Genomic DNA, 24,539 nt, shown 5'->3' with positions numbered 1-24,539 from the left:
ATATAGCCTATGTAAGCATGAATATGCAATATATATTCTTGAGATCTCTATATTACGTACTTATAAACAATATTAATTAAACTTGAACAAAACAACAGTTTTATGAACTATACGCATGGAAACAAACGAATTTCCTTTAGATAACAATCTCATCGAAACATTATTTGGCTCTATTATGATTTCCATCTCAAGTATTCCATCACCAATCAATTAGTTTAGAACCGAAAGAGGATTTGTTTAAACGGATCTCTTATCATAATGAAACTGAGTTGGAGATGAGTACAATAACCCCGCACACTGTAATGAGGACATTTGCAGGAAGTAGCGAAATCAATTGCAATCACTAGATATGTTCATGTACATAGTCAACACTCATTTGGATATCATATATAAAATCAACTTTGAGCGTTAACAACGTGTCGTTGTTTATTATCAGAGGACGTTATTTGCGTTTTAAATAAAATAAAAATACTACAAGGAGGATCAAGGTAAGCATAATTCTTTTTCCTGTCCATAGCCTGGATCATCATTAATGGAAAATAATCCATATCTCTTCAACACTGATGATATAACTTTTCTTTTCCTTTGTCAGATCAAGAATAAAGTTTGCAGGAAAAAAAGTACGGTAACAGCTCAGTGACAAATGGCATATGGTGGGATGGGGGGGGTGGTAGGTTTGGCGATAAATTGCAATTGTTTCGGTAGAAAGCAAGACTATTTATTGCGACCCCCCCCCCCTTTCCATTTTGTTTACGTTATACAAAATGAAAGCATTAACTTGTTGAAAATTAAATCCATTAATTTGATTGACAAGATGAACTTTGTTATATCCTATCTAACGTAGCAGCCAAGTCATTGATATGCAAATTGTATGTGAATGTTTCAATATACTTTTTTCTTAATTCATTACATGACCTTTCCTTCAGCTTCTTATAAGAAAGTACAACTGTGATCTTAAATGGATTTTTAAGTGGGCTCGGCAATCCATTTCAATAAATATTACGTGGCAAAGTTAATAATAATTGCAAGCAAATGTTAAACTTAAATTATTTTTTCATTTCGGCTACGAATGTTTTAATAACGACACCTTACTGTTCCGACTGCCGTGCATCTGTATAAGTAGGATGAACGTATTTATACTTTTTTAATATGGTTATGTATAATATTTATCAGTCGTGGTAATATAGTATGACATCATATATGAGAAAATGTTGAGATACATGAACATGAATGAGGTTTATATATGTTATCGAAAATCTTCAAAAAGGAACCACGCAAACTGGCTTGTATAATTGAAAATATCTTTAAAGGGCAACATACAGTATATATAACATGCAATTAGAAACTGAAGAAAAGTTACCATTTTCCCAACTAAACGTCTTTATGCTGCTTTCCAAAAAGTTGCAGTGTTCCTTTGTATCATTTGTAAATTTGCGCTCACAATTTAAGTATTTTGTTAACATTATTAAACAGCACGAACTAGATTCGATTTGCACCCATAATGAAATAACAACAACAAAAAAGTGTTGAAAAGTGTCTCAAATTATGTTACTCTTTACAAACCTGTAAAATCTGTAAAATGTACGTGCTATTACAAAGATTACAACATAAGCTCTACAAGATCCCCCAACATTACATAAAGATACATATTATGTATACTGAAATTACTGTAGGCATATCAGTGACGTACACTGGATGTCATTATAGGTCAAAGGGGAGGGATGAGCTCCAAACCCCCTTCCCTCGATCCTCCACCCAAAGAACACATTATAGCGGCTGAACTTACTTTAATGGAAGGACAGTGGCAATTGAAGGATTCGATAAAGGAGGGATTGGGCTCTCTGATCGCTGAAGTCGACTCCCATGTAGGCTGGTCAGGGGGTCCTTCCACGGAAAATATAGGCCTAGACGTCAAATGGTGCATTTGGAGGTATACAATAAAGTCATAAATTAGATCTACAGTTAGCTCTAAGCACAAGGTTGTGGTGATAAATAATTGCTGTGTGATGTTGGAAATTGGGTGTTCACCTGTAGCAGTGGTCGAAAACTTCCCCGGCCGAATGTAAAACAAATCCCCGACTGAACACTTTCCCCGACTGGTGTGGGCAATGCCTCCCAACGCCCCACCCCTCCTCCCCTCCTTGCGCGCGCCACCCTAGCCCATCCTGAACCGTCTTACGTTGGTGTTTGAACTTAATCGGCATGAAAGTCAGAACAAATCGTAATTGGAATAAAGCCATACATCAAAATTCAAAGGGAGTTTTGAATTGACCAGAAGAATCCCACACACGGATTTGCACGACTGTTTTGACTAACTCTGAAATAAATAAAATATCAAAGAAACAAAATAACACCAAACTAGAGCGTACAAAAGATCTTCAAACTCCCATTTTCATATAGCGAATTCCGTGATGAAATATCAGCATTTGATACATATACATCTAATTTGAATAACAAATTTTGCAACATTTCCCCCAACTACTTTCAGTTGTTTTCAGGATAACTTAGGCATATATTTAGTTTTGACATGTCATAGCTTTGGAATAAATAATTGCAAGTTATTTTTTCATGCATAAGCTATTCCGGTTGTGAAATGTTATATCTCTGAATGCTCCTTAAAGTCTTCATCGATGATGACATCCTCTCCTCAGTGCCAGGCTCATGAGTTTTAATGTTAATCCATTCTTCTTCTTATTCTTGATTTTTTCTAAATTCTAACAAGTTGTCAACCAAAACATGTTCTTTCCACTTCATATACATTCTAGTGGACGGTAGGATGTGTTGATGTTTGTTTCAAAAAAATCCAGGAAAATTTTCAACTTCCTTTCTAACACATCTTTTGTGACATTGATGCAACAGAGGTATAGCTAATTTAATAGCTGCATAGTGCATGTGATGTAATTTAGTATGACTGAACAATTTAAAATGGTATGTTCTTTGGAAGCTGCACTTATCGCATTCAAAATGATATGAAAGTGGTTAATTCTTGCTAAAGAAACATCGAATAATGTGAATTAACATGATTGAGGTACAACATTTTACTTTCAAACAATCAAAAAGGACAGTAAAACCTCAGTTGCGTTCGATCGAAAATCCATGATTGTGAAAGGTCCTCCCAATATGTTACTTATTAGTGATGGACAGTCAAGTTCAATTTGTCTACATCCCTAATGTACACATATATATATTTGCAAGGTGACCCCCCCCCCCCCTTTTTCTTCTTCATCATGATGTTAAGGTGCGCTGTCGTGGGACTTTGGAAGCGCGGTGGGCTGGGAATAAGGGAGTAGTACTCCGCAAATTGAAACATGACAACTACTCGAGTGAGAGATACTATCGGTACTTACGCATTAGTCTCGACACCATAAACGCAATATTGTTAGAGAGTCGTTATGATTGAACGAATCGTACCGTACTATATGGTTATACCAGCTCCAAGAAACTTCTCACTCTTTCTTACATATTACAACTTCATAAGCATTGATGTATTATTTAAATATTGCGGTATTGATGTAACAATAATCTTAAAGACAACAATATTGTATGTATGTATGTATATGTGATCTTCCTGCAAGCAGGAACTCGCGAAAGAAGCCATGGAGGCTTATAGACTCGCAAGCTGACCGAAGCCAATCTCTCGGCACACATTCATTTAACGTCCATGTCAGGAAGTTGTTATTGAACAACACCCTTGCCAGACGACACACATTGCTGTCGGCGGGGAATCGAACCGGGGATCTCATGACTGGGAGACGCCGGCGTTAACCACTAGGCTATACACTCCGCCTATGTTCAATATACTATCAGTTGAAAACCCAATTTAACATTTTGACTCTAATTTGAGATATGATTGATTGCATGTCAACTATGTTGAATTGCTAAAATTCTCCATTTATCCAGAAAATGGATAACAATAAGCGTAGATACTACGTTTGGAACTATTCACTTAATTCCTAACATTTTTCTTTATTTATTTTTCTTTATTTTTTATATTTTTTACTACGTTTAGGGATCTGTTTTAGGCTTTTACAATAATTGTCTTACTGTACTATAGTTTCTCCTACGGGTACTTATTTATATTTAAACATTGAATATGATTTAATCTAATTTACTATTTACATACTTCTGAATTTTTTGGACTATATGCGTTTTGGGCTTTTCTTAAATATTTTTTATTATCGTTTAGTACGGGTGTTTTTTATATTGTTGCTTTAGGCTTTTACTTTTTATGCCGTATTGGTTCTATATATTTAATACTTAGGATTTTGTTACTATTTGTTTGTAGGTTTTACATTTGTAAAGCACTTTGAGCACCTTTGCTGATTATGCGCTATCTAAATATTACTAATTATTATTTGTGATGTCTTCATCGCAGATAGTTTTCCAAAGCTTATTTTCCTATAATAATCGTCTTGTTGATTTATCGATGAGTGTGTTTAAATGTGAATGTTTTCTAATCTGTCAATTCTCTTTTTATTTTACAACTTCACCCAATGATACTTTTTTGTAGAGATATTATTTTCCTTTGCGCATGTACACATGATTGCGAGATTATGAATAGGAAAATAAAAACACATTTCAACTCAATGGCAATTATGACATCATAAAGTTATCACAACATTTGACAAATTCCTGTCAAGTTGGCCATACAATACGCTATAGGATATGGTTTTGATATAAGCTTGCAGAAAGTTTCCAGCAATTTGGCTAAGGATTCAACTTTACATTTTTTGCAACTTTTCCTTATGGGCGTGGTGCCATAATGGCGTATGATTCTAGAGTGAGATGCCTTTTTATTTTCCAATTTCTTTGTCTTTTCTAAAGCTGACGATGCGGTCTCTGGTGCGAGTCTTATTGTTCTCTGTACTGGTGTTGGGAGCAGTTTCGTCGTCAGAAACTGCAAAAAAGAAACACAAACCTAAGAGTAAGTGAATGGTTTCTAACAAAGCAAAACATTTACCAATACATTTAATTCCATAACTATATTTAGTTATGTGACATAAATTTGCCGTAAGTGTTTGTTTAATGTTTGCTGTATTGAAAGGACAACTCTTAGCTACACATGACTGGTGTTTACATAGATATTTATCTCTTAGGCTTGTCTGCGAATTGTAGCGATTTTTAGTGGATGTATCATGTAGCCTTTATTTAGTTAGTTTTTATTTAGATATAAGTTTTATTAAATTTTGTATTTAATTCCTCAAGATCCATGTGATGATCCTCGCATTTGCAAGTGCATATCAGTAGAAGATAATTACAACATTGAATGTGCACATCGAAAGTTAAAAGAGATTCCTGAAAACCTTCCGAAAACGGTTTATAGGCTGTAAGTATTTAGATTGTTTTGATTAATCCATGATGGGTCAAGTTATCACTATAGCGGTACAGCTTGATTCAAAAGAAAAGAATGAAGGTCTGGATATGAAAGGACAAAAATATATATAAAACATGTACTCTGACAAACATTATTTAATCATTTTTGTGCGTGTAAGAAATAGTCAACCGCAGGATAAGTATAGTCTGCATATAGCTCTATCGTGCACAATATGATATATCAATGTGCACAGTTTTAGACACCATTTTACTTTAACGGGTACAACAAGTAACACGACATACAAACAACGACACTATAATAAGAAGCGTAGGCAAACACGCCACGTTTGTATTAAGGTAATGGCTATGGGACTAACTTTAAGAATGAACCTTGTCTCGGCGAGTAACAGTTTTATATTTATTGTCTCAAAGGTAAATACGAATAAAGACAAATTTGAGAAGGTCGATGCTTTTTAGTGGAAAAATAAACTTGAAACCCATATTTTTACTGAAAATACTAGTTTAACCATTATTATCTAATATATATAAATTACATCACAAAAAAGAAACCTTGATGTAGGTATGTTTAAATCATCGTAGAAGTTTCTCTAGGGAACGTGTACGTTTATATCTTAGAGCTGTATTTCTAATGTCAATAATAATGACTAACGTGAATAATAATAATAACTTATGTGAATAATTATGACTAATGTGAATAAAAATGACAAGTCGGACATTTTTCATCATTACTCGTCATGCCGTTATATATACCCACACTCGCAAAAAGACTTACACGACAATTGTTCATAGTGTTAGAGATAACCTTATGCTCGTCTAATACACCGTAATGCATATATCACAGTAAAGGACATATCCATAATAAACCTGTGAGTTAACTGTTTTGTTTACATTTTCAGAGATTTGTCGGACAACGAATTAACCATGTTACCCAGTGGTTACTTTAATAACTTTACACATGTTACATGTCTGTGAGTATTTTAAAATTTTGGCGGTTCACACCAAAATTTAAATTGAGTCAAGGAAAAGAATCTTCTCTTTTGTCCGACAAACACAACAATGACATTTATGAGACTAAAGAGCATAATTAATTGTTATAAAGGCGCGCCATAGATTACGGCTTACATTTATACATATTCGTATTTTACATATTGGTTCTTTACTATATTTCAGGAACTTATCCTTCAATCGGTTGCAAAATTTCACAAGCGATGTGCTAAATGAGACGTCCAACTTGTTAATTTTGTGAGTAAAACACCATTTGTTTTATGTTGTTACAAGTTTTGACTTTTATTTCCTTTTTTTAATAGGTCGGTGACGAAGGGGTTATGCTACTGTATAAGTTAAATAACTAAATATTAAAATATTTTGCTAATATTTTGCAAGGATTTCGGTAATTTGTTGTACTGTTGATTCCACCGACATGAGTATCACTCTTCCCTTTACACACATTCTGCATGAAATTGTTCTCAATATTTGTTTGCAAAAAAATGAAAAAGATATGATTGTTTTCTTTAATTCCTCTACGGCTATCACCACATTAATTTAATACACATTGTGTTGCAGGGATGTTTCACATAATAGTTTGACAAACATCGAAGAGGGATCGTTCAACAACACGAATCGTTTGATGCAATTGTAAGAATTTTTGTTTTTTCAATGCTGTTAAATTTTAGTAATGTTGAGTATAGAAGTACGGTAGCTTTTAAGTAAAAGAGCCATGAAAAATTACCTTAAAGAACGGTTGAGCTTTTTTGTTTACCGTTTGCTCCTTCTTAAATTTTTACATAACTAATTGTTATGATAGATAATTACTTTAATTTAATTTAAAGGAATGATTGGAATCATGGAAGAATATTTCGGTCATTCGCTAGAATATATTTATTATGAATTTATGATACATCTTTATTAATTGTTAATGTTTTTCAAAAAGAAAATCTCACTTTCTTTCAATTTTTTTTTACTATCGTAACGTTTTAGAAATCTTTCGCATAATCACCTGACCAGCATTCCACCATACTTGTTTTCACAAGTAAAACAACTAGAGATGTTGTAAGTATTTCACCATGTTGAGTATCTTTTCCTACACGATTCCTTTTATATATATACTTTTAATAAATTTTATATATATATATGATTCGGAACCTCTTTGCTCGCATACGAATGTCGCTATTGCTCTTTTATGTTTTGCATCAATTAGATAATTTAGGATAGAGAGTTTACAACAGTACGAAAATTCTCTTCTTACGTAAGGTATTATACATCAGAATCAGACATATTTGAATAATGATTGTTTGAACCTTTTCAATAAAAATGTGTGAATTTGTTAATGTTGTATGGTAATGAAACAGTTAATGTATTTGTCCCCGTGTGTTGTATTGAATTGAGTGACAACATGTTGCAGTTTCTCTTCTAATAATAGCACATAAGAACGTGTCTATCTGTGGAAATATAAACCATTCTTCATACAACTATTTAACGAAGAGCATACCAAGTTACATTGCGTGGTCTATATAGCTGGTAAACTTAAAATCTGTTTTCAATGTTTTGATCAATTTCAGGGATTTGTCACACAATATGTTAACGGAGATACCGAACACTCTATTTGGCAATCTTCACAATGTCCTAACTTTGTAAGTATAACATTTGTTGTTTCAGTACCTCCATGTAAACACACCATAACGAAATATCAACCTAAAAAGGCGTAGTGAATGTAGGTGCAAAAACAGAAATAAATAAATGAAGACGATGATGATAGGCCTATGACTATTATTTGTAGAATGTATAATAGATGTCGATTATCCCCAAAAGATGTTAGTATATTTCAAATAACTCAGCAATTTTAATATTTATCGTATTAAAGCCTATACACGGGAATTTATCCTTCAATCATTTGACTAGATTAATCTATGAAATTGATCGTTGTGGTTACTTTATGAGTCAAAAGATCTTGAAAACATATTATATTTAGTTTGCAACTTCGCACTTCACTTAACATTTTTCTTTTTCATTTCCACCTATCTTTTGCTTCTGAAGAGATCTTTCTTATAATCGACTGACGTCTATCGAAGACGGATCGTTCAAGTTCACACTAAAGCTGAAGCAATTGTAACAATATTTTATTTTATTTTATTTTATTATGGCTGTACAGAAAACAGTGCGTGTAAACTATTCCTGTTAGATAACCATAAAAAGAGCTAACTAAGAGTTCATGTTTCTTCTATAGCGTGGAATTGCATCATATAGTATAGCATATCATAGCATAGCCTATAGGCATCAGCATCAGCCCAAGATAATGGAGTGCTAAATAGCTAATGATTTCCATCATTTCACTTTCTGAGGTAATGTTGATCAATTTCAGCGCAGCGCAAGAGGGTACGCAAGGGTATAGTGCAGTGGAAAGCGTTCCAAAGTAGGATCGCTAAAAAAAAGACACTTTTCAGGATTTCTTGTCCCCAAGTCCCCAATTTTCACTTGCGAGATAAAAAATTCTTAATACTACATTTAAATTAAAAATCGGGCGAAATTACACAATAAAAAGAGAAAAGCAAAACGATGGTCAAAACGTATGTACCAGGGTTATAGGCTATAGCCACGCCGGCCGGCGGCGGCCGGTTGTAAGTGAATAAACAGTCCACTGGCCGGCACAAAAAATAGTAAAATGCTTGTGAAATACAACAAAAGTAACAAATTTATCTTTCCCTTGCTTTAAAACATGATAATAACGTCACCTTTTTCCCTGGACCCCACCAGGGGCCCTTAAGCGGGCCCCTGGACCCCCGGCCGTGAGATGCGAGAGCTTCGCTCGCTACGCTTCGCAAATTTATTTAACCAGCACTCACAATCTCCTAGCTATAACCCTGGTATGTACCATTTGTTGAATGTAATTTTATCTTGCAATGAGGAGTGCCGGTTAGGAAAGCAGTTCCTTTTTTGAATAAAGATGTGATCGTAGATGTATGCCACTGCAATGCGAATTTGGTTTCGTACTCAAAAGTGAGTAATCTTTTTGTGAAAGTTCTTCCAGGAAGTATAGTCAATCGAAACTTTTTTCGATGATTGAAACAATATTGCTGCAAACCGAAGAAAACTTTCGGACCGGAAAAGAAACAGTTGTAAAAGTGTATCGTGATAATTAGAAAGGGATTAACCAAACAAACATTAAGGCTGAACAGTTTGTTAGTTTATACAATTCAAGTGGTTTAATTAGTAATATATTAGTTTATCATTTGAACTGACAAAGGTTGTCATTGTATTGACTTCATTTACAATGAAAATCAGTTACTCCTTCCCTTTCTCACCCCCACCTTTCCTCGCCACCCTTTTCTTTTCTTTCATTTCCTTTTCCTCTCTCCCTTTCATTATCCCTCTCCCTGCTTTTTTTTTTGTTCCCCTCATCTCTCTCCTCTTTCCTTTCGTTTCATTACTTCTCTGAGTCTCTCTTTGCTTGTATTTCCAGATACTTAAACCACAATAAGCTGACGAAGTTACCAGAAAATCTATTAAACTCGTCGTATAGTGTGAAGTTGTGAGTTCAAATCATATTCATGATGATAAATTTTCAAATAATTGTAATGACAATGAAAACGTTAATGGACATGATTATATCTCATATCATCCATGTTATATATAGTTGTTTCTACGGTTATAACAAATTCTGGTTCTTTAAAAAGATAATTTCCTGACTTGTGAGGCTTTAAATACTCCTAAATAAAGATATGGTGACTGAATATGCTATATATTTAACCGACGTGTTTTCCAGACGTCTTGCCCTGGACATAGAGTAATATATACCCTAACAACTCATTGCCCTGAAAATCCTTATTAGCAATATCACCCATGTTTAAAATCTAATGTCTTAACAAGAATAAAAATTTAAAAGCATCGCTGTAATTTGAATACATATAGTGACCTTTTGAGACTTGTGTGAACTTGTTCCTTTAATGAGACAGATAAGGACATATGTACTAGCATGCAAGCCAAAGTGGGACAAAGGGTGCATGGATTTCTGTTCGCACGGATCTTACCATGACAAGCATGCCTGATTAAAGAAATCAAATAACAGTAGTTTTTTTTCAATGCAAAAAGTATTTATAGAATCACAATTGTGAACACATTTGACAAGAATTTTCTCAAATTTGAAGCGTATTTTCCTTTTAACTGCAGGAAATGCAGCTACAATGACATATCGGAACTACCAAGGACAATTTCTGCAAGCCCCTTTTCAAAGAATTTAGATGAATTGTAAGTACATTATCTTCTTTATCGTGATAAGATAAGTCAACTTATATGTAAAAAATAAGCTTTATCGACATGATGGACATGGATACAGTAGAGTGACTTTAAATTTAATGTGTCTTCTTAAATTCTAGGAGTTTGTCCAAAAACAGGTTGACGACTATTAACCAAACCTCTTTTGGAAAAGCATTATCTATTGTGAACCTGTGAGTATGCCGTCATTACAACATTACCAAACACTCCAAATGAAAATAAACAACTAACTCATTCGTAATTATGTATAAACATCAGGGTCGGATTAAGCTTGTGGGAGGCCTGGGCCGGCTTGGTGGTGGGGGCCCCCTCTATCAATTTTTCAACTCCTGAGTGACGGTACTGGTGTCCGACATTATGCGCATCGTAACGATGTTATGGCACTAAAATTGACAAAAATCAAAGTTTAAGGGTCAGTCATACACAAGGGTCAATCTATAAAGTTTCAACAGTTTTATAATCTAGGTGAGACTAGGCCACACCATCACATTCTACTGTTATTGGGATAGTCTGTTTAGATCTAAATTAAGCTTCAATTAGCTAGATTCACCAGACTTCAAGAATCCTTAGATCTTGCAACTCATAACCAGTCCGTATAAAAAGCACACGTGTAAGCTTTGTAGTGCTCCCAGACTTCCATTCCGAGTGGCACTGTGTACACCATATATGATATATACATGCTGCAACATGCATCTGCGCTACTGTGGTCTGCATACGTGAGACAGTGGCCTAGATTTAGGTGTATGCAGTGTGGCTATAGAGCATAGGCAAACAGGCTTGCAGACCCAAAAGTGCTGCCCTCCCCCCAGTTTAGAACTTTAGATACATGGTTTTACTAACTTTTATGTCACACTGAGTTACGGTACTGGTGTCCGCAATGTGCGCATCGTAGCGATGTTATGGCACTAAAAAAACATCAGTGGTGGGAAGCCCCTCTTGGGGCCATGGCCCCTTCGGCCCCATCCCCCCTTGATCCGGCCTTGATCAACATATTGACCAATGCCCATTTATTATTTATAGTTTAGTCCAAAAGATATGTACTACGGAATGATTTAATGATACCATCAAATTTAAACTGCAAAGCTAATATAGTCTTACGAAGTACCAAACGATAAAACACGAAAAGCAATGTATGTGATTTCATTAGTCTAGTAAGACACTGCATAATTGCTAATAGGTAAGGCATTAAGTTTCCAAATCACAATTTGTTGTACAAAAGATGAAAGATTATATTGCATCTCATTTCAAAAATGCCAATACTTTCTACCTTATATATGTGCAATATCATTTTTATTGTTTCTATATATGTCATAAAAATCAGTTTATTTAAATGATTGAATAATAGTGTAATAATATATATATATATATATATATATATATATATATATATATATATAAGAAGAAATTTGATTAGATCAATTGTTCAGTCAATAAAATTACGGGAGGAAAACCTGTGATACTTTCAAAGTAGTGTTTGCACTTTGCGTTGGAATAAACAAACATCATTTTGTCAGTACGTACATGTTATTTCTTACCTGAGTTCAGTATATAAATTTAAAACACATGGCGCATTAAATGTTACATTCTATATAATGGTACATATATTTGATTAGATTGGTCACATGGCTAAATTTCAAAGCTTTTGTCATGACAGTGTCCTGAGCCGAAACAGACTTACGGAACTTGTACCGAACGTTTTCAGCAAAGTTCGATTATCATATGCCTTGTAAGTATGAAATACAAAGAACAAATATCACAAAATCGTGGATTTTTAAATAAGAATATTGTTTTGTATAAAAATATGGGTAGATTAGTGAAGTTAATGTTATGTAGAGCATCAAAAGCAGAATGTTATCCCAATTCTGTCTTTTCGGTTACAAATGGTTCTACTTTCATTTTTCGAGACTTTACCGTTTAAACTTCGGAAAACCAACAATGGCTGTATTTTATACTCTACCATGGAGTTTACCATTTACAAGTACGGGCCTCAAAAGCAACAAATATCCAGTAGGAAAAGATATCGTAAGCTTATATTCAAGTTAATATATATTCACTCTTTCAAAAGGGGATATAGTAGTGGCAATCCGCTCAACCCAACTTCCGCAATCACCTAAACATCTAAGCAATGTATAAGTAAACTGACGTTTTCCTTACATAGACTTCGTAAGAGCAATATCAAACAGAAACACTCAGACAGAATGGTTTATTATCTTTCTTTCTTCTTTCTTTTTTCTATTTTCTTTCCTTTCCTTTCTTAAGGGATTTATCGCGGAACGAAATTAAAATCATATCTGCAGACGCATTCGGACAGATAGTTCCTCATCAACTAAAAATATTACTGCTGCATAGAAATCATCTTAAAGTTATCTATAAAGAGACATTCCATCTTCTTACACATCTTGTGTACTTGTAAGTATTCGTGATTATTTTTTTTCATTATTTTTAAAAGTCATCAGTTATTTGCAGAACGTGTGTTGCTTTGTTCATCGTTCTACTACTAGAACAGAATACAGGTTGACATCATGTAGATCGACTTTGCTGGTGTCATTTGAGATGGTCATACTTAAAAGTGCATTTACTTATATATAATATATATATGTAGATATATGTATATTAATATGTATATATTAACTTTTTATATATATTTTTGTATATTTAGGTATATATGTAGTTATATACATCTTTAGATAGATATATACAGATAATCATACGGTTTAATGATGCATGTTATGCTAGTAAAGGATAATAAGACAACGATGGAACTAATTTCTCTTCCAATTTCTAGCGATATGATATTGATCAGAATTGAAGTCATTCTTATACATTGTAATGTTGATGTTATTGCAGATGTCTATTTAACAACAAGCTCGTCCGACTGGAGAATAACGCATTCGAAGGACTGGGCAATGTGAACATGTAAGTACCGTAGCATTACTAAATCTGAAGCCCCTCATCTACCGCCAGGTCGAGACGCCCCCTCCCCCCCCTCTGGACAACCACACAAACGTTATCATGAGAAACGCTTCCTTCTTAGGCTTCTTACAAGTAAAAACAAGTGGAATTATTGAGTTGTAAATCTGAATTTACTCAATATGCAACAGGCATATTTACTGTCACCTTTTTGATACTAAGCAACATTTACGTACTTATAGTCTAATGTCAAATGACGGTCAAGCTATCATCTATCACGACGACGTGCAAATTGTAATTCAACGTTTTAACTAAACATAAAACGTAATAATATTTCTTCGTTCTTCCTCTTATATAAACATGACAGCTTGTTTGCACAGGACGTATGCCACATGTTATATCCTTTATTCACGCTTTTGCACCATTCCTGTTGATAACTGTATATTATTTGGTATCAAGTATTAGCAACACCAGACTTCATGATTACAAGTTGGTACATTATAAAGCGTCTAAAGGGAGGTTAAAGCAACCAAAATATCTTTGAATTGTCGTACAAACTTAAGGTTTAAGGTAGGAAGGCACGAACACCATCGGAACGTTGTAGGCTTTCTCTCCCCGGTTAGATTTTACATGGTATCATATTCTTTACCATAAATCTAATACTCGAAACAGTTGAATGTCGATTTAAACTAAGACAAAAGTATGTGTAAGATATGATGATCGTGCTCGTATACGATTTTGATTAGTCTGCGGTGATCTAGTACTTATAAACGATCCCGCTCATCAAAGAGAAACGTTGACCCGTAAGTCCATGTTTCTCAATGTAACATTGACTGAACTAAACAATGTAGCACTGCAAATTCCTTCCGTTTCTTCATTTTGAATTTTATGCAGATTTCTCTTTGGTAACAAGTTTCGGAACTTGACCGAATCGCCCTTTCCTTGTTCCGTCTCAGAAATGTAAGTTAACCAACATGACATTGCAATAACATAGCAGCAGTGACGTCAAGAACGTTAAAATTACATGTCAACTGCCGAAATTTAAGTATTCGAACAACTATTTCATTTTGTATGAGATCACGAGCAGTACACCAAATTGACATTTTTTTTTTTCGACAGTTATGCAAAATGTTAGTTCAGCATTTCACGTGCGACCATATAATATACTAAGGTGATCGACCGTAAATCTGTAAACATTTGACAACCTTAGATTGTTACATTTTTGAAAATACTAACTTCTCAGGTACTTCTCAGGTAAGTAATGACAGTAGTAATTTATTTTAAAACTGCTTAACAGGACCAAAAAGACGTTAACGTTAGACATATAGAGCTGCTTATCCAACTTTCTCAACATCTTCATGAATTTGGACAGGTATACTATTGCTTAGTATATATTTTCTTTTTGGTGCTTTCAGATATCTTCATGACAATAAGATAAACAATATAAGCCAAACAGTATTTGAAAACGTAGAACGTGCTAAAATGTAAGTACAATTCAATAAAAACATATTGTAAGAAATCATTGAGTAAACACATGTTCCAAAGTTAAGATTACTGTAGCTAACTGAATGTGTTTTATATTTGGATATTAAATACTGTATGTATTCCGTAGATGATTAAAGACTTGTGTTGTTGATTTTGCAATTGATTTTAATCTTACTTCGCATGAAGGTAACTTATTGCAAATTGTGATGTCAGCTATCAAAGTCATTGCATAATATAAAAGCTGATCTTGTGAACATGATAATGCGCGGCTGAAATATTTCAGAAGTGTTTAGGTAAAATTAAAATAATGCATCAAATCCATTAACTTTAAACAAAACGATGGCCGTACATATTGAAGTGTGAATGAACGTCAGTACCATGTTAATTATCGAATTGCAGGGATGAAGAAGAATAATGATCAAATTATTACCAAGAGGACTAACAGGACAAAAACGAAGTACATGAGAATGTTTCCGTAAATTCACCTCACCCAAACCTTGACAATGGTTAAAGTAACATGTTAAGCAAATATTCAACTATTGTTTTGATAAAGTATCTAATTTTGCACTTTAATTCCATAGTTTTCTCAATTGTGAACCATTGGAAGCGCTTCCTCGCTATGGACATCATGTGGATATGTAAGTTACATCTTTCATTATTTTTACTCCAAAAATGATTTTTCCTAAATAATGCCATTCTCCTGTCTTTCTCCAGTTTTTTCCCAAATCAAATTCAAATTCATTCTGTCAGAGAATACCGTAATCATAATCCGTTTCTGTTTTATTTATTTATTTGTTTATTTATCTTTAATTAATACATCCAGACAATGTTCGAACCAATATGTTCCACCAATTAAGATGGATCTTTGCAATACGAAATCTCTCAAGAAGGGGGATATTCAACCCGTAATATTACAAACTGCAGAAAATACGGATGTAATTGAAATTTTGAAGAAGGAAGGTTTCACTTGCAGTAGAAATGTTTGCACCCCGTGCAAGAAAGGAACCTATGGAGATGGTAAACATGGATGCATCAATTGTCCTGCAGGTAATATGTTATTATTTGTTTCAATCTTCGAGTAAACAAATGCCTACGTACACATAGTACTATTCGTTCAATATGTTTACAGAACAGTAGTGGGATGTAGGTTTCCATCGATTTAACTTAAGAAACAACAACATATGTGTACCAGTTCATCATAGTCAGTGTTAGATATACCGCAAGAGGTATGGAACCCTCTCCCTCAAAAAGGAGATTGTGCCCACGAGATGTCCATTCTCCAATGAAACCTCTATACATGTGATGTTCCATTGCTGAATTCTGTTAACCAACCATTGCAGAAATAATGACGGCAATCTCCGTCCTTACAAAGATCCCAAACCCTCCCCATCAATGTATGTGACCATTCCAAAACTACATATGTGGCGTTAAACTTCAAAGTCACCAAGTCTAACTTTTATCTCACCTTTCTCATTGAATCGAATATCGTTGGTTCTTCATTCTATTCAGTTGATGGTACTTTCATCAGAATCCAAAATAGCCAGGTAAAACAATCACAAGAGATATTGCTTAATCACATCGAGCAGGTTGTAAATCAAAAAAGAAATGAACTATAATATTACCACGAGTGTCGAAGGCCTTGTCATCTCCCAATTCAGTCTCCCACTTGTAAGTGAGTTCACCTACACTCCTCAGTCTCAAAACGATTAAGAGTAATACTATTCAATTTCAAAAAGTAAAGCTGGATGTATTGTATAGATTAAGTTAAGCTGGATGTATGGGTAAAAGTAACTAAAGATCAATGAGTAAAGTTTATCTCAAGTTACTTACAATGTGCTTTCTTCTGTGCCTAATTTTTCTTATTGTTAACCTTTTCTTTTGTCTTCTTAGGCGGCTTTTTTCAGGATGACATTGGAGTAACAGCCCGATATCCCAGTGAACAAGCATGTCAACGTTGTAACAATGGCACCTGGGTTAAGGAAGCTGGTACAGGAGTATCTATTGATAAGTGCGAAGTATGTCCAGAGGGTACCAACCAAAACCGTCCAGCCAGCTACAGGGCTTGCTTTTGTAAAGTTAACCATACAAGAACACATCGATTTGGGAAATGTTTACCTTGTGACAACAACATATATAATTGCTCCCATGATGTGAAACTTCCTCTTCCTGGCTATTTCTGGAGTTGGGACTTTGCCAACGCTAGCAGTAGTAACTACAGCAATTTCGTTGAGAATATTAAAACGCTGAATCATTCGTTCAAGGAGTCAAGCAATTATTATAGTGGGGTAATACCGAAAGCCTTTCCTTGCCTGAGAAAAGAGAGCTGCATCAACAACGGCTTGCTGGATGTAAATACCAGTTGCGATGAGGGGTATCAAGGCTGGTTATGCGCTAAATGTCAGAATGGGTTCTACCGTGCGCTCAATCTCTGCGTACCTTGCCCAAAGAAAGTACTGTTAATAGTTACTACCTTTGTGTTTGTGTGTCTTGCTGTGTCTTTGCTTTTGTTATTGTCATGGCAATTTGATAGGGAGCGAAAACATCCAAATAAAAAGCGTTCTGTGATAAATGTTATGATATCTAGGACTAAAATCCTGTTAGGATTCTATCAAATCGTTGGAAAGTTGCTGGAATCACTACATGACGTCACTTGGGCCGACCCACTCGTACCCTTGGGAGCTGTGATATCTTTGATGGAACTGAACATTATACGTGACGTTTCAGGCGCAGCGTGCTTAGTCGAAAATCTGGAATTTAGCCCTGAACGTCGATTCGTTATTGGTATAATTATGCCAATTTTTATCATTTGCTCCGCATCTCTTATCTATCAAGCTAAGCAAGCTTACCTGAAGTATAAATATCTTCCTTCTGAAACGCAATTGCTATCTACCAAACTGAAGAAGTTAAAGGACCGTCTTTTTACGTATGTAACTGTACTCTTCTTTTGCATGTATCCGGGCATATCCACCGTTATTTTCAACATGTATCCAAGTGCATGCCAGGAATTTCCATTGCATGACAAAGCCACAGAGAATGAAACTAGGCGTCTTCTACGATCTGACTATGGGATAGACTGTAAAACATCAGCGTTTCATTCGTACAATATAGCAGCGTATTGTTTTACACTTTTGTATATCATCGCATTTCCAGCAACACTCTTTTGCTTCTTGTGGAAACATTGTTCGCGTTGGTCTACTCGACCAACTGATGATAACAATTTTAAAGGAGAAAATTCAACTTCTGAAGAGGACATGCCGCTTGTTGTTGATTACAGTGATGTCCCACCTGTTATCCCGACCTGGCTCAATTTTCTTTGTGAAAACTATAAAAGTCAATTCTGGTTTTGGGAAATCCTAGAGCTGATACGGAAGTGTACACAGACCATTTTGTTGACCATTTATGGATGGGACGATCGGACAGTTCCTCTGACCATCTGTGTATCCGTTTTGTTCCTAACCCTGCATGCTAGGTACATGCCAATGAAGTGTCCCTATGATCAGCGACTACAGGTAAAGTCATAACCTTTCATTCATTTCATCCATCTCCTCCACCTAATTCACCTCATCCATCACATCCACCTCATCCCATCTCAATCCATCTCATTCCATATCATTCCATCTCATGCCATCTCATCCACCTCACCCAACACATCCACCTCATTCACCTCATCAACCTCATTCCATCTCATTCCATCTCATCCCATCCCATTTTATCCCATGTCATTCCATCTCATTCCACCTCATTCAAGCTCATTCCATCTCATTCCATCTCATACCATTTTATCCAATTTTATCCCATCTCATTCCATCTCATACCATTTTATCCAATTTTATCCCATCTCATTCCATCTCATTCCATCTCATGCCATCTCATCCACCTCACCCAATACATCCACCTCATTCACCACATCCACCTCATCCACCCCATCCATCTCATACACCTCATTCCAGCTCATTCCATTTCATTCCATCTCATTCCATTTCATTCCATCTCATCCCATCTCATTCCATTTCATTCCATCTCATCCCATCTCATCTCATCTCATTCCATCTCATTCCATCTCATCCCATCTCATCCCATCTCATCCCATCTCATCCCATCTCATTTCATTTCATCCCATCCCATCTCATCCCATCTCATTCCATTTCATTCCATCTCATCCCATCTCATCCCATCTCATTCCATCTCATTCCATCTCATCCCATCTCATCCCACCTCATTCCATTTCATTCCATCTCAGTCCATCTCATTCCATTTCATTCCATTTCATTCCATCTCATCCCATCTCATTCCATCTCATCCCATCTCATCCCATTTCATCCCATCTCATCCCACCTCATTCCATTTCATTCCATCTCATCCCATCTCATTCCATCTCATCCCATCTCATTCCATCGCATTCCATCTCATTCCATCTCATTCCATCTCATGCCATCTCATCCACCTCACCCAACACATCCACCTCATTCACCACATCCACCTCATCCATCTCATACACCTCATTCCAGCTCATTACATTTCACTCCATCTCATTCCATTTCATTCCATCTCATCCCATCTCATTCCATTTCATCCCATCTCATTCCATCTCATCCCATCTCATTCCATCGCATTCCATCTCATTCCATCTCATTCCATCTCATGCCATCTCATCCACCTCACCCAACACATCCACCTCATTCACCACATCCACCTCATCCATCTCATACACCTCATTCCAGCTCATTACATTTCACTCCATCTCATTCCATCTCATTCCATCTCATCCCATCTCATTCCATTTCATTCCATCTCATCCCATCTCATCCCATCTCATCCCATTTCATCCCATCTCATTCCATCTCATTCCATTCCATTTCATTCCATTTCATCTCATTCCATCTCATTCCATCTCATTCCATCTCATTCCATATCATTCCATATCATTCGTTCCATTCGTTCCATTCGTTTCATTAGTTGTGAAAGGAAGTGATCTAAGAAGCATTTTGGTGTAACAAAGTATAACACTCCCAGGAGAGAAATAAGAGTAACAAAAAAGGCAGATTTTATTGTTTTTTGAAAGTTTATACGGCAAGGGTGTACGCCGGTCATAGCACGTGTCGGGGATTGTCCTATACATGACGAGCTGCGAGGTTGAGCTTCTGAGAAGGATGATGATTCGCCTTAATGTAATTACAGAATCTATGAAAGGATCAACAATATTTCTTTGAATGATCAGTAAGATGTAAAAAATGTAATACATGCAAACTCACATCAAAAATACTGACTCATTAGCACAATAACGCTACAAATGGGTGCGATTGCAATTACCCTGAGCAACTGTTATAGGGTTATATTCTAAACCGATATGACTAAAGAACTCAAACTCACTTAATACAGCAATAGGCTGAGCAAGCTTGTTGTCAGAAAAGTGAATACCATTTGCAAGGGCGTACTTACTACGTTAAAAACCATTATAGTATCACAGTTTCAATGTAAGGGTGATTCATTGTTTGTATTACAGGGGAAAGAAAGAAGGGGAGCAAACCCCGATTTTCTTGACGAGACCAAATTTTATTGAAAAGAGTGTGAATTGGCTGGGTAGACATTCTTATACACTAATGTAACATAAACTGATCTTCATCATCATTGTTCAAAGTTTCTCTCCTTTCTCTCTCTTTCTTCAGCTCTTTTCACTTGCTGCGATTTTCATCAATGTTGTGATAGCTTCAGCCAAGGCAGATATTCGGGGAACAAAACACCCTACGGCAATTTTCATCATCGTGTTAAATATAGCCGTCTTATTCTTGATTGCAGGCAAGTTAACCGATTACCTTGTTTCATAGCTATAAAGCTACACGTAGATACTTTCATATTTATTTTCATATCTTTGACAATTGGCAACAATCGCAATGGTTTAACTTGCTTTGTCTGTTCTCAGTAACCTGAAATATTTAACAAAATTGTGAGGAGAGTCATCAATTTAAGAACCAGGACACGAAAACCAATGTTAACCTTGAGAAAATGAATGCCACTTTCAATGACTCAGTACCAGTCCCTTTACACTAATGACGGTGTGTGAGTCACATTAATGTCACGATCGATATATATGTTAAACTGATATAATAATATCAAAAGTCTCCAAATGAAAAATACTCTACATATGACCTTAGTTCAAAACTAAGAGTCACAAACTATTGTAAAACTTAAATTTATATACAATTTTACAGATGCACACAGCACATATTTTCCATGTGTAACAGACCAACCATCTACTAACATCCTCCCCCCCCCCCCAACATTAACAACTTCAAATAAATTACGGTGCTTTATACATACATAGTTATGAATTAATTTAGTCATTAATAAATAAATAAACAAATAAAACCATCGATACCTGTTTACCAATTTTTCGTTCTTAGGTGAAGTATTACTCAGAACCATTGTCTACATCAAGAAAAGATTCCCCAAGAAAGTGGTTCTGTTCTTTTCTGCTGGATGGCATTACCTTTTTGATCGACAATCAAGGAATGGAGAACGCATCGTGTAAATCTTGTACAATATATCAATGCTGTTCTCATACGTTTCAATTTACCCTATGAAGAGGTATCGGAGACTGAACAATGACATTTACAATAGCAAGAGTTACAAAGATGACATCAACTGTGATAATGAAACAGAGGTCATAGAAGAAAATGGTACCTGCGACTATAACAACAACAACACTTTGAGGAGGAAATTGTTAAATAACTTGATTTCAGAAACATGTTCTTAATATCTTAAGAATAAATGTACTTTTACGATCAGAACTTGTATTCCACCATCAAAGAACTTGGTCTATTTCTAGAGTCTTATGTAAGGTAAAAATATTTCTCTCCTTCGAGAAAGCTGGAAGTTATAAATACTTTACTAGGCAAGTAGCAAATGCTGTCATGCAAGACAGCAGGTCAGTAAACATAACAAACCGAAGGACTGTACACTCTAAGCAGCCAGTCGTTGGCAATTTCGAACAAGTGTTACATGAAGAGGGATGAGACGACAAAAAAGTTCCAGTTAGACATAATCATATTTATTATTCTTTTTTTCAATAGAAGGGGATCATTCTCAACTTTTTATGCAAACTAGTTTTTTTTTCTTCAAACGTTTTAAATATCACCATTGTAAAGTCGTAGCAAACGTTAATTTACGTGATATAAGCTACTATTTAGACAAAAAGAATGGACAACGGCTCAATTAGAGCTGAAGGTATGATGTTTTTACAATTCCTAATGTTTCAATTATGCCTGAAAAAATTTAATGTTACACGATGCAATAGTTAGCGATAAAAGTGCTAAGTACGAAAAATTATTTTAGACTGTAGTATACTCTATATAAGTACTGTGGAAATTTGGCGATTTGTATTAATTGAAAGTTGATAAATGATGCGCATTTCTACATGTCAGTTACAAACCTATACATAAACCTCAACTAGAAACTTGCTTAAAATGATTTTAAGCCATAATACTCAACGATATTGTTGTAAATATTTTCTTTTTGACTTAGAATATGCAAATATTTTCTGTGATCAATGGCATCTTCCTTTTCTATTCTTTTTTTGTATTTTACTTTCATCCTGTATATATTGCAACGTTTTTTTTTTAAGAGTGTAAATATTATCATTAACTGAGCTACATGAACAAAATTGCAATTGTTCAGTGTCATATGTAAATATGTAAATATTTTAATATTTCCTCATTGGACTTTTCTCCAATATGTAGTGTATTTTATTTCAAACCTTACAAAAACATTTAGCATTTATTGCATATCCTCAGTAACGGATTTATAACCCATGTAATAACCATTTGAAAGCGTTACTAGGAAGGTACATCATAGTAATATTTGGTTTTTGGTATTATTTTTTAATGTTACTAACACAATACATATTCACATGTATTATATCTATCCACATTGGCTCAGTGTATACCCAATAGAGGTTGCTTTATCGAGCCCGCCGATTTTAATTCCGACTCATACGTATATCGGCATAGTGTCAACGCTCTTCAGCGTTATAAATGTGGACCAGAACGCAAAATGGGAACCTAGTCTAAGCTAGTAATTTAGGAAATGTGTATATTAATTGAGACTTCTTAATTAGAAACATCGCATGCCATTGGTAGCTAGTACGAATTACATTGATGCCAATTTTAGTGATTATTGAACATCGATGTATGAAAAAGATATTATACTATACATCTGTAGTTCAAGATAAATATTGGCAATGGAACATCCGTGTTAATTTGTTATTCGTGTGTAATTGTTTTAGTGCTAGGTACAAGATATATCTTAGGGGGAAAGGAGAAACCAGCAATTATATTTGAGCCCCACCCCCCCCCCCCCACTGAGCTGCTGCCTCGCTGGTCAAATACTCAATGATATTGTTTGATTTCCGGCCTTCCCAACCAGGTAGGCCTAAGTGACCAATTCACCAATACAGGTAGCCACGAGACAATTTATTCTTTCAATGAAATGTGGCCTTGCATTATTCAGTAAGTGCTGCAATCTGCTTTCGGTATGACTATCAATAGACTGGCACAAAATTAAATTGAAAGCATGTAATATCCATTTGGATTATTATGTTAATACGCAATGTCAGCATAGCCTATAGGAAAGGTGTGTTGACTTTCAATTTAAAGCATCGTGCTCCTATCTTTTGCCAGTGTCTTTGAAATTGAAACTGAACCATGTTGCGTGGCATCACCGGCTTAGTTTACACCCAACAAGAGTGTTGAAGGGATTTGCGCATACGAAATATGAAATCTATACCTTGTTAGTGCAAAAAAATAAAGTGTCACATGACACCATGTTGGCCCAAGCAGACCCAAAAATGAAACTAGCGGATTGATAGAGGTTGTAAAATAGTAAAATATTAATTGAATGGATATTCCTGTCACTGAAGTTCGTTGCCTGACAAAACTTAGTGTTTATTTCCTGATTCGTTAGGTCAAAATCCCTCCCTCAGTGCACTTTGAATGGCGAAGACAAGAATCTTCCAAATGACTTCATAATATTTGTAACATTTAACTTCTTATAAATAATACGTGAACAATTTTACGCCGAACTTAACTGCAAATAAATATGCATGCTTACTATTTGAATATGTTTAACGAAACAAAGCACGACTGTCCAGTAACCATGCACGAAAAACTGAGCTGCGTAAAGTTATGTTGAGCAGGCAAGTGTTGTTCTGAATAGTATGTGAGGTCAGGTAACCGGGTCACTATAATATTAAGTATATTTGCTGGAGGAAATAGGCGTTGCAATCGCTCCATCGCTTACCCTGGAGGTAACTTGGTCTCCATAGCCGTTGTAGTTCGTACTTTGGCGTAAAACTAGATTGATTTTTCGTCGCAGTTCGTCGTAGGGACGATTTACCGGGTCTATATGTAGTTACATGGGATTCGTAAATTCTTTTCACGTATTCTTTTCAACGCTTAAATGTGACAATCCCTTTCTTCAGAAGATACCCATATTCTTTTAACTTTTACAAACAAAATCATATGTTATTTAAAACTTTACTACGAGCA

General features: G+C 35.2%; 1 protein-coding gene across 2 annotated transcripts; it reads left to right on the top strand.

Moving 5' to 3' along the window:
• The first annotated feature begins 297 nt into the window (after positions 1-297).
• On the top strand, positions 298-23,239 carry LOC139966166 (uncharacterized). Of its 2 annotated transcripts, XM_071968917.1 has the most exons (22): positions 298-488; positions 4,825-4,924; positions 5,206-5,326; positions 6,231-6,302; positions 6,505-6,576; positions 6,898-6,969; positions 7,312-7,383; positions 7,893-7,964; positions 8,368-8,439; positions 9,791-9,859; positions 10,498-10,575; positions 10,704-10,775; positions 12,257-12,328; positions 12,862-13,011; positions 13,450-13,518; positions 14,407-14,472; positions 14,928-14,996; positions 15,579-15,635; positions 15,821-16,044; positions 16,888-18,506; positions 20,664-20,793; positions 21,399-23,239. In XM_071968917.1, exons 2-22 carry the CDS (start codon positions 4,831-4,833, stop codon positions 21,524-21,526), a joined length of 3,450 nt encoding a protein of 1,149 aa, XP_071825018.1. In that variant the 5' UTR covers positions 298-488; positions 4,825-4,830; the 3' UTR covers positions 21,527-23,239. The 2 variants fall into 2 exon arrangements, with proteins under 2 accessions (XP_071825018.1, XP_071825019.1); XM_071968918.1 differs by lacking the exon at positions 6,231-6,302.
• Positions 23,240-24,539: the final 1,300 nt, after the last annotated feature.

This window comes from Apostichopus japonicus, chromosome 4, assembly GCF_037975245.1.
Source record: "Apostichopus japonicus isolate 1M-3 chromosome 4, ASM3797524v1, whole genome shotgun sequence".
In the NCBI taxonomy this organism is placed as follows: domain Eukaryota; kingdom Metazoa; phylum Echinodermata; class Holothuroidea; order Aspidochirotida; family Stichopodidae; genus Apostichopus; species Apostichopus japonicus.
The sequence above is the reverse complement of the archived record's forward strand: the minus strand, read 5'-3'. Positions and strand labels throughout refer to the sequence as shown.